The sequence below is a fragment of the Siphateles boraxobius genome, unplaced genomic scaffold (genome assembly GCF_051911475.1).
Source record: "Siphateles boraxobius isolate OS27281-9 unplaced genomic scaffold, OSU_SipBor_1 22, whole genome shotgun sequence".
NCBI classification, from domain to species: Eukaryota; Metazoa; Chordata; class Actinopteri; order Cypriniformes; family Leuciscidae; genus Siphateles; species Siphateles boraxobius.
The window spans coordinates 23,128,841-23,144,733 of record NW_027508833.1 but is presented as its reverse complement, the minus strand read 5'-3'; the positions used below and the strand labels follow the sequence as shown (position 1 = coordinate 23,144,733).

Sequence of the window (15,893 nt, the reverse complement as noted above, 5' to 3'; positions counted from 1 at the left end):
ACAATGACTCATCTCTCAACCTTCCCCTTCCTGCAGTACTTGGCTTTATTTCATGAGGACCTAGCAGGAACATTCAAGATCTGGGTTTTATCAGCAGATAGCAGAAGCAGAAGCAGAACTATTACCAAATTAAATCAAATAAGACAATTAAAGAGGAATGTATCAGGGAAAACATGGTTTTCCTTGCTCTTAAAATAAGAGAGTTTGAGGATAGACTCTGATGCGTGCAACACAATGCTCCCAAACCCAGGCCACCCAGACCATTTATAATAAGGAGCTGCAAAACATGTAGATCAGAGATCATGATTGTAAAGTTATGAATATATTAACATTTGACCACCCACATTTACATATCAATTTTTATTCATTATTCAGAAACTTGACCCAGCCTGAAAAACAAACTATGCTGGTATGCAAATCCAATCATAAAGAATTTAATTTCCATGCCAAAGTCTAAAAGGGTACAATAGCAAAAACTGATGGGGGGGGGGGGGGGGGGGGATGATCATGATTATGAGTTTTATGGTGCATAAAAACATTAACATTACAAGTGGACTTAAAAAAAAAAAAAAAAAAAAAAAAAAAAAAAAACTTGAAACGTAGAGTATGACCCATTTAAGTGATTTTCCACTTGTCTTATCTTGTATCTAAATCTTAATCTATGCAAAACAGTTTTGAGCTTCAGAACAGTGTGTTTAAGTGTGTTCTTACCCCTGAATGCAGGTCCTTCAGTGTGTGCGTGAGGATGATATTGAAAACCGCATGCGAGCGACTGCTCTCCTCATTCATATTGGTGGCCGCCACAGTGCGGGATTTATTTCCCTCAGACATCAAGGACTCTATGTCCTTTGAGTTGGAAAAGGGACATGATTAGAATCTCAGATGTATTTTAAAGGTCAGAACAACTGCACACTTGTATGTACACAATTATATTTTGTTCCAAGTAAAAATAAAAAATAAAAAAAATAAAGCAGTAAAGATGTCCTGAATACAGCTTCTAAAAATAAGGCATGCACAATGCTAATGAGTTTTTAGGTTTTGAAATGACTTCCACTCTGGAATCTGGAATTCTACAGAACGGATTTAGGTTTGGAAGAATATGTTAATCCAAAATATTTAACACATTTAATCCAATTAAATGCAATATACTTCAGCATTAATTAATAAAAATGAACAAGCAAAGGATATAAAAAAAAAATCATCAAATTCTGTGGAACTTTTCTGCAAATTCTGTGCATTGACTAAGATTTCCATAATACCAAAAACTTCAGCAGTGACATAAAATCTCGTGAGCTGACTACAAACATTCCTAAAGCAGGATTTGCTCAGCATCAACTACAGACCCAAAGAGGGGATAAATTAACCACATGACTAATCGAACGACAGAATGTATTGTTAAAAAAAAGAGGTGAAAGGTTAATGATTGTGCGAAGTGCATGTCATTCTCCCACTAAAGAAATCAAAGATTTTGTCACCTTGTAACTTTCAACCGCAAGTCTGGACAGACCATCAACATAAGGCCCCAAAACTTTATGTTCTCTCACTCTCAAGGCCTGTCGACTCCTGTAGGAACAAAGCAAACAGATATTGTGTAAGATCGACATTAACAGCAGAGTACAGCTCAGAGATTTAACATAAGACACAATAGGCTTCACCCTTTGGGGTCCAAAAGGTCCCGGACTTTCTCGTTGTAGATTTCCATAAAAGAGACTTCTACGGTGAAGCTCTCTTCTTCTCGCTGGTGTTGTATGGTCCGGTCAAACAGAGAACTGCAGAGTCTGGGAATCAAACCAGGCTGGTCCACTGAACCCATCATGGTGTACGACTTTCCAGAGCCTGAGGGAAATGACATCACAGCAGACAAGAAATGATCTCATGCTACTTAATATAAATAATAATTACTTTAATATATTACAATAAAGTAAACATTCAGCAATACAATAAGAACAAAAACTAATTACAAACAAAATGGACAATGCAAAAAAACAACAATACTAATTAAACAAACAGTGCTTTAAGTTTTTCAGGGAGATGCATTAGCAGTGGTTTTCAGATACTGCAGACGTCATTGTCTTCACTATATACATTAAATCCTTAGATTAATCCTTATTAAAGCTATAAAAGTTATTCATTCAAGAGCAGTGAGTGATTTTATCATTGTCTTTGTTGTTTGATTAACATTAATGACACATACTGAAGCAGTAATATTGGGCTGCTGTCACTTTACTACTGAATGCATGGATCCAATATAGACTACTGTTACACGTTTTATTTCTCAACTGTTTACAACCGATTGCATTTACGAGGACACTCACCAAAACGGCTTTTTGTTTTTGTGTATAGGCTATTTGACCGTTCAGGAGCCAATCTGAAGCCCACAGTATACTTGGCTTATGCATGTTCTGCTCCGTCTTGGGGCGCACGTACAGAAAGCCGCCTGGGAAACAGTATCTCTTTCACGACTTAATTTTCTTTTAATGACACCGTTTAATATCAGGAACGTCTTGCAGTTTAGCAACAGTAGACTGCATTTTACAACACTTATTCAGCTGATTTGGATGTTATGTTTGGATTAGGGAGGATCGAAAGCGCACCGCTGAATCGTTTTACCTCATTTATCTTGTTTTCATAATCGTTGGAAGGCAAAATAGAAAATCAATAACGATTAATCACACAGTCCTAGTTCAGAGTGCTTTGAAAACATGAGCAAAGGTCACAGTGTACAAAATATTACTCACCAGTCTGCCCATAAGCAAAAATACAGGCGTTGTAACCCTGAAAAGCATTGTGCAAAAGACTCTCCCCAAGGCACTGAAAAACTACATCTTGACCTGTAAAAATATGATTGAATGACAATTAAAATGAAGTCTTTAGGGCTGAATCTCCCCAAACCTTAAAAGAACATATCAAAGTGATATTTCACCCTAAAATAAAAATTGAGCTAAATTAAGGTCATGGTCCTAAAATAGGCTTCACTGAATTCTTCTGGATGATTCGTCATGTGAAGGAGAGGATGTGTATGTGGAAAAGGGGATAAATAGAATAAACGTAACGCAATTCAACAAATAGCCTACTGTAAAATAAAAAATTAAGTATTACAGAATGTAAAACCTATACATCCATTTGATAATGAGAACTGGCAAAAAAGAACCTATAGCAACAAAATACATCTAACTGATTCATAAAACAATGCATAAAACAAATAGTCTTAAAGCAAAATCATTTTAAGAATTATTTTTTGGAATCACTTTGTCCCAAAGAAAAAGTACCAAACTTTGTAATTGTATTGTTAACTTCAAGGTGACACATTGTAGATTTTCTGGAAAAACCTTGTTAGTACAGATGAGCTTGATGTGTAAACAAAACCTTATCTTCACCCACACCAGCAGCACCATCATAACAAGATGATACAGATGAGATACTTGGTACTGAACCAAGAAATAAACAAAGTAGCTTCTTCAAGAAATGTTTGCAGAAACTGACCAGCAAACTTCTCGGTCTCCGACTCATCGATCGACCAAAAACAGTGGTCATAGGCGAAGGTCTTGAAAGAGATAGAGAAATATGGTTACTTTGAGTTTCTGTTTGTTATGCTCATATCAAACTCAAACTCATATTTTCGTGATGCACTCATGTTTCGTTTCAAACAGAAATGAGTGCTGTACCTTTGGCTGACCCCTGCTGCAAGTTGATCCAAGGAGAGAGCGCATATGGGAAAAAGATGGAAAAATAAGAGCTTGTTAAAAAATATTTAAAATAAATGTATAAGAAAACATGTAGAATAGAATATTAGAATATATAATATAACAAAATATAAAATAAGAACATGTTTATTTTAATGTGATATCATGATGATACCATTAATACCATGTTGTTCATATACCAGGATTCAGTACCATGGTATTTTTTGAAGTACACTGGAGTACTATATAAATATATACTAATATATATATATACTAATATATATATATATACTAATATATATATATATATATATAGTTTAAAAACTTGTGTGTGTGTGTGTGTGTGTGTGTGTGTGTGTGTGTGTGTGTGTGTGTGTGTGTGTGTGTGTGTGTGTGTGTGTGTGTGTGTGTGTGTGTGTGTGTGTGTGTGTGTGTGTGTGTGCTTTCAATATCCCAAAACATAAAAAACAAAAAACATTATCCAAATTCTTAAACTAACTCACAGCTGACCAAAATAGCAAGTCATCACCCTGAGCGCACTCAAACGGGAACTAGGAACTGCCGGATCTGCACACAATCACACATCCTGAGCGAATCTATGTCATCAGTTGTACTTTGCTCAGTGGACCTGAACACAAACAGCCCGTCTCTCACTGAGAAAGCCTTGCCGTTTACAGGGTAAATATGCATTGGAGCCCTGAGTCAAATGTTGTGTTATCTGTAGAGGGCACCTCAATGGCTTTGCACAGCACTCTGTGAACACAATGACCTATATAAGCATTACTGACAGACTATGGGAGCATATTGAAGGATCCTAATCACTCGCAGAAGACTGTGCCTTTCCAGGCCCAATAAATTCAATTAAATTCTGACGTTGTTCTCTGGGTAAGGAAAAAACACTAATGCAAAATGCAAAGCTCTGTTCCAAACCATAATGGGCGGCTTAAACAATGAACAAAATTGAGGGAAACTTCAGTTTTAAATAAACTAAATTTCAGTAAATTTCAGTAAAAAGGCAACTGAAAATAGTTCTTGCTATATTACCCAATATTTATTTGTATCATAAGCTTTTAATAGCCATTAATAAATCATTATTTAAAATATACATAATTAATATAAAAATTTATTATTATAAATAAACTAAATTATTATCAAAATGAGTGAAAAGTGATCTGTAGAAAAACTACTTTGGAATACCATGCACTGATGAATCAAAAAGCCAAGAAAGAAAAAAAGTGTATAAAAAGTAAATGGGGTCAATTTCAAATTCAAGATGACTTTAAGAATCTCATAACTATTGGTCTCTTCTATGATGTGCAATTATTCCCCATTTATTCATGCCCTGGCCTCTGCACATATAACCGAATCTTCAACAATGGCGACCCTTTTTATAATCCCAATCTAGAAAATCTACACCCATGAGAGTTTATGGAAATCACTGAAGCGTGTACAGCCATGCAGTACACAGTGAGCGAACGAAAAAGCGAGGGATGGAAAGCTGGGGCAAAATATGCCTAGATTCAGTTCCAACGACCCCAGGCTCAGCTTGTCGTTTAAAATCAGGCCATGCACACTTGTGGTATAAGTAGTTGCATGATGACGTCCCCCCTGTCACACCACGCTGAATCTGGGGGAGATGCTGGCCCTTGAAGGATGTGTCAAGCTGAGCTTCATCTCAAGTTCCTGGAGGAGGTTTGAGCAAACAGAGAGGACAAACACACATGGCAGCTGTACATCTGTAACACTAAAAATAAGGTTTCTGAGTGACAGTCCCTGAGTTCTGACATCGAAATAAAGATGTAGATATTCTTAGAAAATTATCCTGTCTCCATGCTATCGCTTTCCCAAAATCTTCCCTCCCTATCCTTTCATCTATCACTGCAGGGCATAAACTGTGCGTCATGGCTAACAGATTTTTCAGGGTATACAACTCAAATTTCAAGCATCACAGGAACAAAATAATTTTTTTCCAAGACACCTAAAGGACAGATTACTAAATCTTAAGGAGATCTCCACCAAAACTCTACAGCCAAGAGTGCAGCGTAAGGTAGCTAAATGTATAATTCTTGATGAGTTCAATGGGTTGTGTGCTACACCCAGACTGCTCACGCGCGCAGCTCCCGCCGGTGGCATCTCCATTCCCAAACAGCCGTTACAAGCCCTAGTGACTTTGACCTTGTACTATCTGGCATAGCCGATACTACTATACCTCTGCTCACATCTTATCATATCTGATTCACCAACATGACAAATACAATGACATACAGGCGATGACGGAATGGACAAAGTACTGAAATTAATCATACTATCCATCTTTAAATGATATTATCCGTCTTCATCATTCCGAGCACAATTGTATTAGTTTTGCCCAAAAATGTTGATTAAATGAACTCTGCTAACAATCTACTCTTATTCACGTAGAGTTGGGAAATCATTTTTGTGAATGGTTTGTTTGGTTGGTTTGTGTGAATGAATAAGTTCAAATAAATTATACAATTATTTAAATTGAGTACCTGGCATGGTCTTATTTGGAGCAAAATGTTCATCAATTCATTTTAGACTAATTTATATAAATGAGGGTGTTAGCGTTTCTGTTTAATTTAGTGTAAATTTATATCTTCAATTTTATGTGGTGAACATAAATGACATTTTTAGAGTTTATTTACAAGAAAAATACTGCTCTGATTGCAGAAAATATTCTAAAATCATAAAAATAAAAACAAAATAAAACAATTATTAAATTAATCAATTAAAATAACAAAAATAAATATTATATTTTATAATACAGATTAGGTATAAAATTGGTATTAAATCTTGCTAGAAAAATACTACTCTGATTGCAGAATATAATTGATGTAATAGAACAAAACAAAATAAAAATAAATTAAATAACTAAATCAACTAAAATAAAATGTGATTTTCTTTAATAAAATCAAAAATAAAATAATAATAAAAACCACACAGATTAGATGTTTAGGTATAAACTGGAGAAAATCAAATCGCTGCTTTAATAAAAGAGCAAAGTTAGATTCATGTTTTTGATTGTCCAATGACGGCGGCCATGACAACCCAATGACAACCTCAGGAAAGCTGGCAGCTGCTCCCAAGTTCCCAGTCTGGTTTCCAAACAGTGCTCAACTAAACCCACAATGCATCACTCTGTGTTTTCCTAACACGGCTGTCCTGTAGATTTACACCGATTGGAATCGTCCCTGAGCCAACTGTACAAATGAAAAATGCATTTGCTCTGTCTCTACACCTGTGCCTACTTTCCCTACAGGAGACAGAGGCATGTGGTTGTTATTCCCCAAAAATGCCTTAGTGACAGGTGAGACCAGTCACTGAGAGATACCCAAGCTAGAACTGGGATCAGCGTTGTGGTGCTGTTAATCACACAAGTTCTCTCATGATGTCATCGAGTAGCCTCGCAAGTAATCCTGTACGTTGCTTTATGACATTGTTTTTGTCTGAGTGAGTCAGAGGCTTCCTGATATGAGGCAGCACTGACTGAGCAGAGTCCTCGGCTTCTGGGGAAGACACAAACTCTTACTTTCTTTAGCAATCGCACACACAAAAACATTCATTTAGAGAGTGACGGTTTGGCAGCGTGCAGCACAGACTCTGAGCTCACATGAGACCCTTCCCCCAGTTAGGAAGGACGTGCAGTCCTTAGGGCTGGACGTGAATTAACGAAATTATATCTGAATATAAATACAGAATGTTTAAAGCAACATTGTTTAAAGCAACAAGTACAGAAAAATGTTTAATGTTGAATAATAAAAAGAACAATAGCCTACTTAATCATAATTCATATTTTTAATACACTACCGTTCAAAGTCAGAATGATTTTTTAACAAAAATATATATTTTTCTACAGCAAGGATGCATTAAATAAAGTTAAAAACTTTCACATTATTAAATAAAAATCTGTTTCAAACAAATGCTGTTCTTTTAATTTTCTATTCAAAGAATTCTGGGGAAAAAAGTGTTTTCACAAAAATATTAAAAAGCACATTCGTTTTTAACTGATAATAATAATATTAATAATAATAATAATTCTAATAAGAAATGTTACTTAAGCAGCAAATCAGCATATTAGAATGATTTCTGAAGGAGCATGTGACACTAAAGATTGGAGTACTTACAAACATTTAAAAGCATGTAAAAATACCACATACAGGCCCTGTTTACACCTGGTATTAAGATGCGTTTTGGTCAATCGGGTCACAAATAGACGAGAAAGAAACATCCTCGTTTACACCTGGTATTTTAATCCGTCTGTTTTGTCCACTTTCAACCACTTCTGTCCTGATTTCTTCGAGAGGAGGGTCTATAAGCGGGTGAACGTATCTGTGTTTTTCAGATGTTTCGATCTAATGGATAAAATAAGCTCGCACAATTTACATTTGAACGTGACCGGAGACAACGGAAAAACATACAGAGAGCAGCAGCTTTCGTTTCTGCTATGATAGCCCCAAAACCACGTCGAAAGCTGTGTGTGTTTGTTAGAAATCAGGAAGGGTGAGAGAACCTTGTGCTTGTTACGTTTTTTGTCTTCAAACCAAACCAATCTTGCTACGTACTGATATATGTAGGTGGGAACTAAACTAGCGGTGTGGTCTTCTGGGAACAACATAATTACCAAATAAAAAGCACTTTAAAATCAATGCAATAATCATGATCTTGTTGAACTCTAAAAAATCTATAAAGAAAACCCACAGTTACTGTATTTAAGTTTAGTAAATCTTTTTAGAAAAGCATGAAATATGTCAAATGACTAAGTGAATAATTAAATGTTTTCCACCCTTACAAAATATACAGTGGTTAAAAAAATAACTTTGTTTGCAACACATATAACACCACATAATAACAGCAAATTCACCACAAATGGTTGCTACTTTTTTATAGTTGCACTTTTATTATCCAAGGAACTGTCTGTAGGGGAGGAGGCTGCAATGAAAGACTGTGTCAACAGTCCCTTCCCCCACTCTCTGCATCACTCCATTGGCGCTGCAAACAATGAGGAAATCACCACTCTGCCTTGGTGCTATAATAGTATACAAATGAAACCGAGACCAAAGCACCACAGGCAGAAAATAAAAACCACATTGAAACCACTGGAGGGAAAACCCTTCATATGCAGTCTAAGAAGTGGTGGTAGATTTGCAGACTAACAAACAAGTCACTGGCCTCGATCTGTCTTCAAATGGCATCAAACACACATTTAATTCCGCTGCATTCAATCAGGCTTTCATGCAAACTCAGGGTGCACTCCATGCTTGCGGCTCCATTTTGTGCAATTTAATGGATTCATTCATTGCCTCAGACCATCTTAATATTCCTAATAGGCCCAAATTCTTCAGGAAAGCATTTCCTACGGAGAACTGTTTAAATCTCTCCTTCAAGAGTGTATCGACCACTCCGAAGTAAAGTGTCGACGCAAGGCCAGGACTGTAAATCCCCATGTCTTTGTCTGCATTCCTGAAGGGGCTCAAGTCTAAGAACAAGGGGGAGGAAGGAATGAACCTCGATTATGGTCCACTGCAGCTTTCTCATGGGATAGTGACGTACGCTACGGTGACAGCTGTCAGTGCGAGAATGCCAGAGACCGAGGGTTGTGCCAAACACAGTCTAACACCTCATGGCCTGCGTTCGCATGACAGGCTAGTCAGAAAGACAACCTGAATGTGCACCCAGAAACACATGAACTGCCCTTCAGCTCTCAAGGTCTGAGATAGAGTCATTTAAAAAATGTGCTTCCGCATCAGTTGCTTGCAAATACGCAGCCCGTGACTAGGAAAGATGATGTGCTGTACTTTTGACCTAAATTATGATCGACTAGATTTTTCTTAATAAATGTGTGCGCATCGACATACGTGGCCTCATGGATGAATTTAATGCACTCGAGCAGGCCGAAAGCTACACAATGCACTCCAAGCAATGTTTTACACATGACACGGAGAGGATTTTTACTCCGCTGAAGCTGCACAACTGTGAATCAATGTCCTGGTAATTAAAACAAGAAAAGTGTAATGAAAAGTACAAGGTGCACAATTAAACTTAACAGCGGTGCTCATGAATATATGATGCTTATCCAGTCATTAATTTGCTGAAATGCAGAGGTTGGTAAGAAGGCACCAGTTATTGTAAGATTACGATGCCGACACTGCTGGTTGGTGGATGGTTAATGTGGTATTAAAGATGTTGTTTTAGGAGGCTCTTATAGCATACAGATGCCTATTCAACTTGTGCATTAAAAAACTAAAACAGAAACGTTCCGTCAAATGTTAAAATAGCATTCAGATGAGCATTCATGACATTTATGATTTCGACCAGGCATGGGCAACTTCGGTCCTGGAGGGCACTGTGAGCCGTACCAAGCCGAGCCGTACCGTACCATGCAGTGGAAAAGCGCCAAAGCGTGCTGTACCGTACCGTACCGTGTCATGCAGTGGAAAAGCGCCATTAATATGGTTAAGATGTTTCTTCACAAATATGAGACACAAAAATGTGACAAGCGCTTGCCGTTTCCTCTTAGAAACAGTGTCCTTAACTAAGGCTGCGCGATATAAGATATCACAATAAAATGTATGTTGATAACGATGATGAGCTCTGGACATTTTTACTCAACCAGAGATTACCCTACAAGTCTATCACACTGCAGAAAAAAACCCTGCAACAACAACCAGTCGGTCTGCAGGTAGCCAACAAAGAAAACGAAACCAGAACCAAAAACCTGCATTACCCTCCAAAGCTGAGAAAACTGTTGGAAAAAATGTAATTATATGGAAGTGGTTTGGGTTACTTAAAAGCAAACGAAGCAGAGCAACTGTTGCGCTAGAGTCTTTTGTAGCATCTCGTGCATGACACAGCGTTCTAAAAAGGCGGCTCTTAAGTTAAAAGAAGTTCAACTTTTTAAAAAAAAATGTCAAAAGTTTGTCTTTTTTTGTTCCACTGACCTTCATTTCACTTTGACAACAAAAACGCATTCTGTTTGAACCAGCCCTTAAACAGTGCGTCCGTCTAGTGCACGTTCACAAAGAAAAACAATTGAAAACTATAGCAGTGGAATCAGGGTCCGAAATTAACACCCGCCAAGCGCCAAATGCGGGTAGATTTTCCGTTTGGCGAGTAAATCTCAAAAGGCTATCCGCCCCCCTGGCGGGTGAATGTTCATACCAAAATAGTAATGTAATAAAATGTTTATTACAATTGCATTTTGTAATGTTATAAAATATCTAGCATGATGGCTACGAGCATGACGGAGTTGTTGTGTTTGCGGGATGGGAATTGAAAGTGACATGGCGCACCTGAAGAACGAGCAGAGAGAGAGAGAGACAGCGAGAGAGAGAGAGAGAGAGCATTAGCCCTGGTCGCGCGCCCGCACTCTTTCTCTTCGAAACCAGGCGAAAGTATAAACAAGGCTTCACCGTCTCCTAATCGCTGTCTTGCTCTCTCTCCCTGGCACATATTCATCAAAATAAATCGACACGATGGTAAAGGTCGGAAGATCATAGTTTCATGTGGAGCATTCGGATATTTTTTTTCCTGAATTACCGCTGGGTGTGAACTGTGAATTGTGCTAAAATACCTTATCTTCTCTGAAGCGTTCCGCACATTCAGCTGACATAAACCACACTTTAAATAAACGAAAAAACCTATCCAGTGATTAAATGTTTTCTGTGTTGACACAAATCTTGAGGGATGTCCTAGCTGCCGGGATAATCGCACAACGCGTACACATCCCATAATGACACGTCCAATTCGCGAACTAATGACTCACTCCTTTGAACCGATTCATCTTAATGAAGGGTTAAAAACAACTGATATTTCCAGTCCTTCAGTTACTGATCAGTCAGAGTAAATGGAGTAAAAAAATAGGCAGAGTAAAACTAAATATTTTTTTGAAATAATTATAATATATTATTATTGCATACTTTTTATTAAATATACAATTAATACATTTCATTTGTACAGAACTATTTTTATAGGCACCACCACAAAAATATTATTTTAATGTGTGTAAATTGTGTAATATGTGTGTGTAAATAAAAGTAAGAATGGAAAATAATAGACCAGAAATATAATGCCAAAAATGTTTAAATATAGCCTATATAAATTAATGTATATGTGACACAAAAAGGCTGTTTATTATTTTGGCCGGTAAAAAATATGCTTGGCTGGTGGATTTTTTCATCTACCAGTCCCAGTGGCAGGTGAGCCAAAAAGTTAATTTCGGACCCTGAGTGGAATCCAAAAACGCATTCTGTGTGAACCGCCCAGAAGGTCTGCAAAATATGTCAATGGTCAGTTCCAACCAAAGCGGGAAACGCAACAAACCTTTTCCATCACCTTAAAAGGTACCAACCCAGCGAAAACACAGAGTACGAAAATCCAGTCCCGTGTGTCAATTTGTGTAGCACAATGGCTGGTTTAGTCAACATTTTTTAACTTTATTTGATCTAATAGTGAACTTTTTTGTACAGGTTGTCCCTCTTCAAATAAGTGAGATGTGTGCTGCAACTATTTTAGCCTAACTTTTATTGTTTTAAAGCAGAAAAAGCATGTTTGTACAGTTAAAAGTTTTTGTTATTAAACTAGATTCTAAAGTCATTGTCGGAATACTATTCAAACTGGCAGGATTATCAAATTATATATCAATAAGGGATGTGACGGTGAGGAAACTTTCCCACCGGTTAATCGACGTGTGACAACACCGGTAATACCGGTATCCCCCTGAATTTGTATCCCTCTTTTCCTCTGTCATTTGAACGACCGGTTGACTTCCTGATTCTATGAAACCACTCCCTCAGAAACAGGCAATGGGCTCAGATTGGTTAGTTGGGCCGGTGTGTTGTAATTGGCTAAACTGCGTAGTGCACGTAGTCCGGAAACTTCACGCCCATTGCCTTTACAGGCGAAAGCTGCATGTGCTCCGGTCAAATGTAAATAGTGTCAATAGCCTACTGCCGTATCAGTTTGAGCCAGAATCAGACCCAGAAAGAGGCAATGAAGAGAGTCAAGCAGAACCTCCCCACGGCTCTCACAAAACATTTCTGAATGGTACATTTTATTATTATTATTCTATTCTAGTATTCTGTATTATTATATTAGAATTTCGATACACAGTTACTTGAAAATGCTACTGCTGCTTATAGCTTTTGAGATACGGTTTTCTCCTGATTAAACATTTAATATAACTGAATAAATGACAGAGTAATACCGTTTTTTAGAGTTATTGTTTTATCGAGATAATGAACAACCGTTTATCTATTCACAAAACTTAGTTTACTCAGTGTATCGTTTTCTTTAGGTACACGTTTGTCTTACACACACAAAATAGCATTGAACTAACTGGCTACTATAAACAAACAGCGTTGGCATTGGTTTACGTTCTTGATCAAATCGAAAAATTAAGTCATAAAGTATACATGGAAAATACATTTACAAAATTAGTACATAATTACAAATTCAGGTCCAAAATGTTTGAAAATGCGTTTGTCATAGACACACGAAATAGCATAACTAAGTGGCTACTAAAGCCAGCGCTGGCATTTGTTTATGTCCTTGATAAAACTAAAACATTACGTCTGAAATTATACATGCAAATACATTACTTACTGGTTGTGGACCAACAACTGCTGCCTCTGGTTTTAAAGTTGGAACTGCTTCATGTTTTAGTAACAGTTTGTTGTATCCGACATTGAATTCGTGGAGATTCTGGAAGCTGTCTTCCATAAAATGCGCAGCACAGAGAGCTAAATACAATTGTAATTTTCAGGAACATAATCAAACATAAATTGTAGCCATTGTTGACGAACAACAGCATCCGTAGGAAGCTCAAACACAGAAGACCAGACAGCTGGGTGAAAGTAACACACTTTCGACGGCATGGCTACTGCGCTCCACTATAACTCTTCCTCTTCGACAAAGCAGCAGAAATATGGCCATGCCCCCTTTTTGGAATATTCCGGAGGGAGGGTTGCTTATGGGTTAGTTACGTATAAAACCCGGGAGTATCTCGTTGTAGTCCCATTCGAGTCGTTTTTGTAGGCATTAAACTTCATGATTTTTAAAAGACGATATCTCTGCTTACATTGAACTTTCAGTGCAGCAACTTTGCAGATACTGTTCATGCACCAACAGCAACGTGGTTTCATTTTAACACTATTTAAAATGAAAAAAGTGAAATCGCAATCAACCACCCCTTTAAAACAGAACTTGTATTAACAAATCGAATAAGCACGGGTAAGCACGGGTGTGTGTAAATTAGAAGTATTACCTCCAGATGCTGCCACCTTCATCAGGCAAAGATTACAGATTCCCTTAATGATTGCAGGTTCCCTATTAGCATTGTGTTTAAATCCAAAATATAGCCAAATAGACGCTTTAACATTTCGCTTTGAAATCAAATCTTCAGCAGACAAAGGAGCAGAAATATGGCCATGCCCCCTTTTTTGAATATTCTGGAGGGAGGGTTGCTGATGGGTTAGTTACGTATAAAACCCGGGAGTATCTCGTTGTAGTCCCATTCGAGTCGTTTTTGTAGGCATTAAACTTCATGATTTTTAAAAGACGATATCTCTGCTTACATTGAACTTTCAGTGCAGCAACTTTGCAGATACTGTTCATGCACCAACAGCAACATTACACACTACACACTATTTAAAATGAAAAAAGTGAAATCGCAATCAACCACCCCTTTAAAACAGAACTTTGATTAACAAATCGAATAAGCACGGGTGTGCACGGGTAAGCACGGGTGTGTGTAAATTAGAAGTATTACCTCCAGATGCTGCCACCTTCATCAGGCAAAGATTACAGATTGCCTCAATGATTGCAGGTTCCCTATTAGCATTGTGTTTAAATCCAAAATATAGCCAAATAGACGCTTTAACATTTTGCTTTGAAATCAAATCTTCCGCCATCGTCTTGTCAGTCAGCTCGCCTCACTCTTGTGCGGCTGAACACCGAGTAACACTGGTAACACAAACTATCGCAGCAAGCCTAAAGGGCCGTTCACACCAAGAACGATAACAATAAAAATAACTATAGCGATAACTATATTTGCATCAACACCAATGGACAATTAATGGTCTGTTTATTCTAAGCTTGCGCGCTGCGGTTTCAAAGTGTGTACAACATCATTGAACATGTTTTTGCGGTTCTTGTTGAATTTACACAGCTTTAACCAGCAGATGTACTCAGCATGCTATGTTAACTTTTGAGTGAAGCTAATGTAATCGATCTAATAATCTAACAGTGAATTTTGCTGACGTAGTCAACATAGTGGAATAAAAACTACACCTAGTCTTTTTCACCGCAACTTCAAAGAAAGCAAGACAAAGTTGTTGAAGGATATCTGACGTAATACTTCTCATCGTTTATTCAGAGGTATGAACGATTGTTTTCCATATCCATTTTCTTGAAAGGGGCTTGACTTGTCAAACAGTGGTGGATTTTTCTGGACCTCTACGATTAACTTCTCCGCAATGTCGTCTGCCATTTTAAAAGCGCGAGCCCTTAAATTAGAAATGGATTCTGATTGGCTGTCAGTGTTTTATCATTCAACAGCTGGAAAAAAAGTATACCAACGATATAGTTTCTCTATATCGTTATAGCTGTGGTGTGAACTCTGCTATTCTTTAATATTGAGAAAGATTTTTAGAAATATATCTATATCGTTATCTTTATCATAAACATCCTTGGTGTGAACGGGCCTTAATATTGATCAGTATGGGAAAAAATATTGAGATCGTATTTCTTACAATACAGTCTTAACAGTCCTCAACACACCTGAAATTCATTCTGACTAGTGTATGTCTCACTGCTTTCCTGCAAGCCCAAAACACGTCTGTCTACAGTTCAGGTGGGATGGTCATAGTCAGCAACTCCTCAACTTCACAAAAGAACATAATCTGTGATAATAAAGATCTACCATACTCATTTCATAAAAGGGCACAGCTGTTAAATACTCTTAATAATACTAAAAAAGTAGGGAGTGACAAGCAATTATTGATCTCTATAAATATAACAGTACCTGAAAGAGATTTTTTTTCTATCATAATTTACACAGATACATTGATTTGTCAGGCATAAAGCTTCTGGTAAAGATACTTTTCTAAAGCTCATTGCTCATGTTCATTCCATTCAAAACACCCCTAGGAGCTGCTTGCGAACATAAAACCTTTCAGAAGTCATTTCATTAAA

The 15,893-nt window shown here is 37.3% G+C and overlaps 1 protein-coding gene across 4 annotated transcripts in view; it reads right to left on the bottom strand.

Moving 5' to 3' along the window:
* kif13ba (kinesin family member 13Ba) overlaps positions 1-15,893 on the bottom strand; it is a 50,449-nt gene that overhangs the window by 27,499 nt on the left and 7,057 nt on the right. For all 4 annotated transcript variants that reach the window (XM_077239169.1, XM_077239171.1, XM_077239170.1 and 1 more), the window contains exons 3-8: positions 3,666-3,681; positions 3,484-3,544; positions 2,739-2,831; positions 1,656-1,836; positions 1,476-1,563; positions 712-846 (exon numbers count right to left, since the gene is read on the bottom strand). In XM_077239169.1, the coding sequence (XP_077095284.1) occupies positions 712-846; positions 1,476-1,563; positions 1,656-1,836; positions 2,739-2,831; positions 3,484-3,544; positions 3,666-3,681 (574 nt within the window). The remainder of the gene's footprint in view (positions 1-711; positions 847-1,475; positions 1,564-1,655; positions 1,837-2,738; positions 2,832-3,483; positions 3,545-3,665; positions 3,682-15,893) is intronic.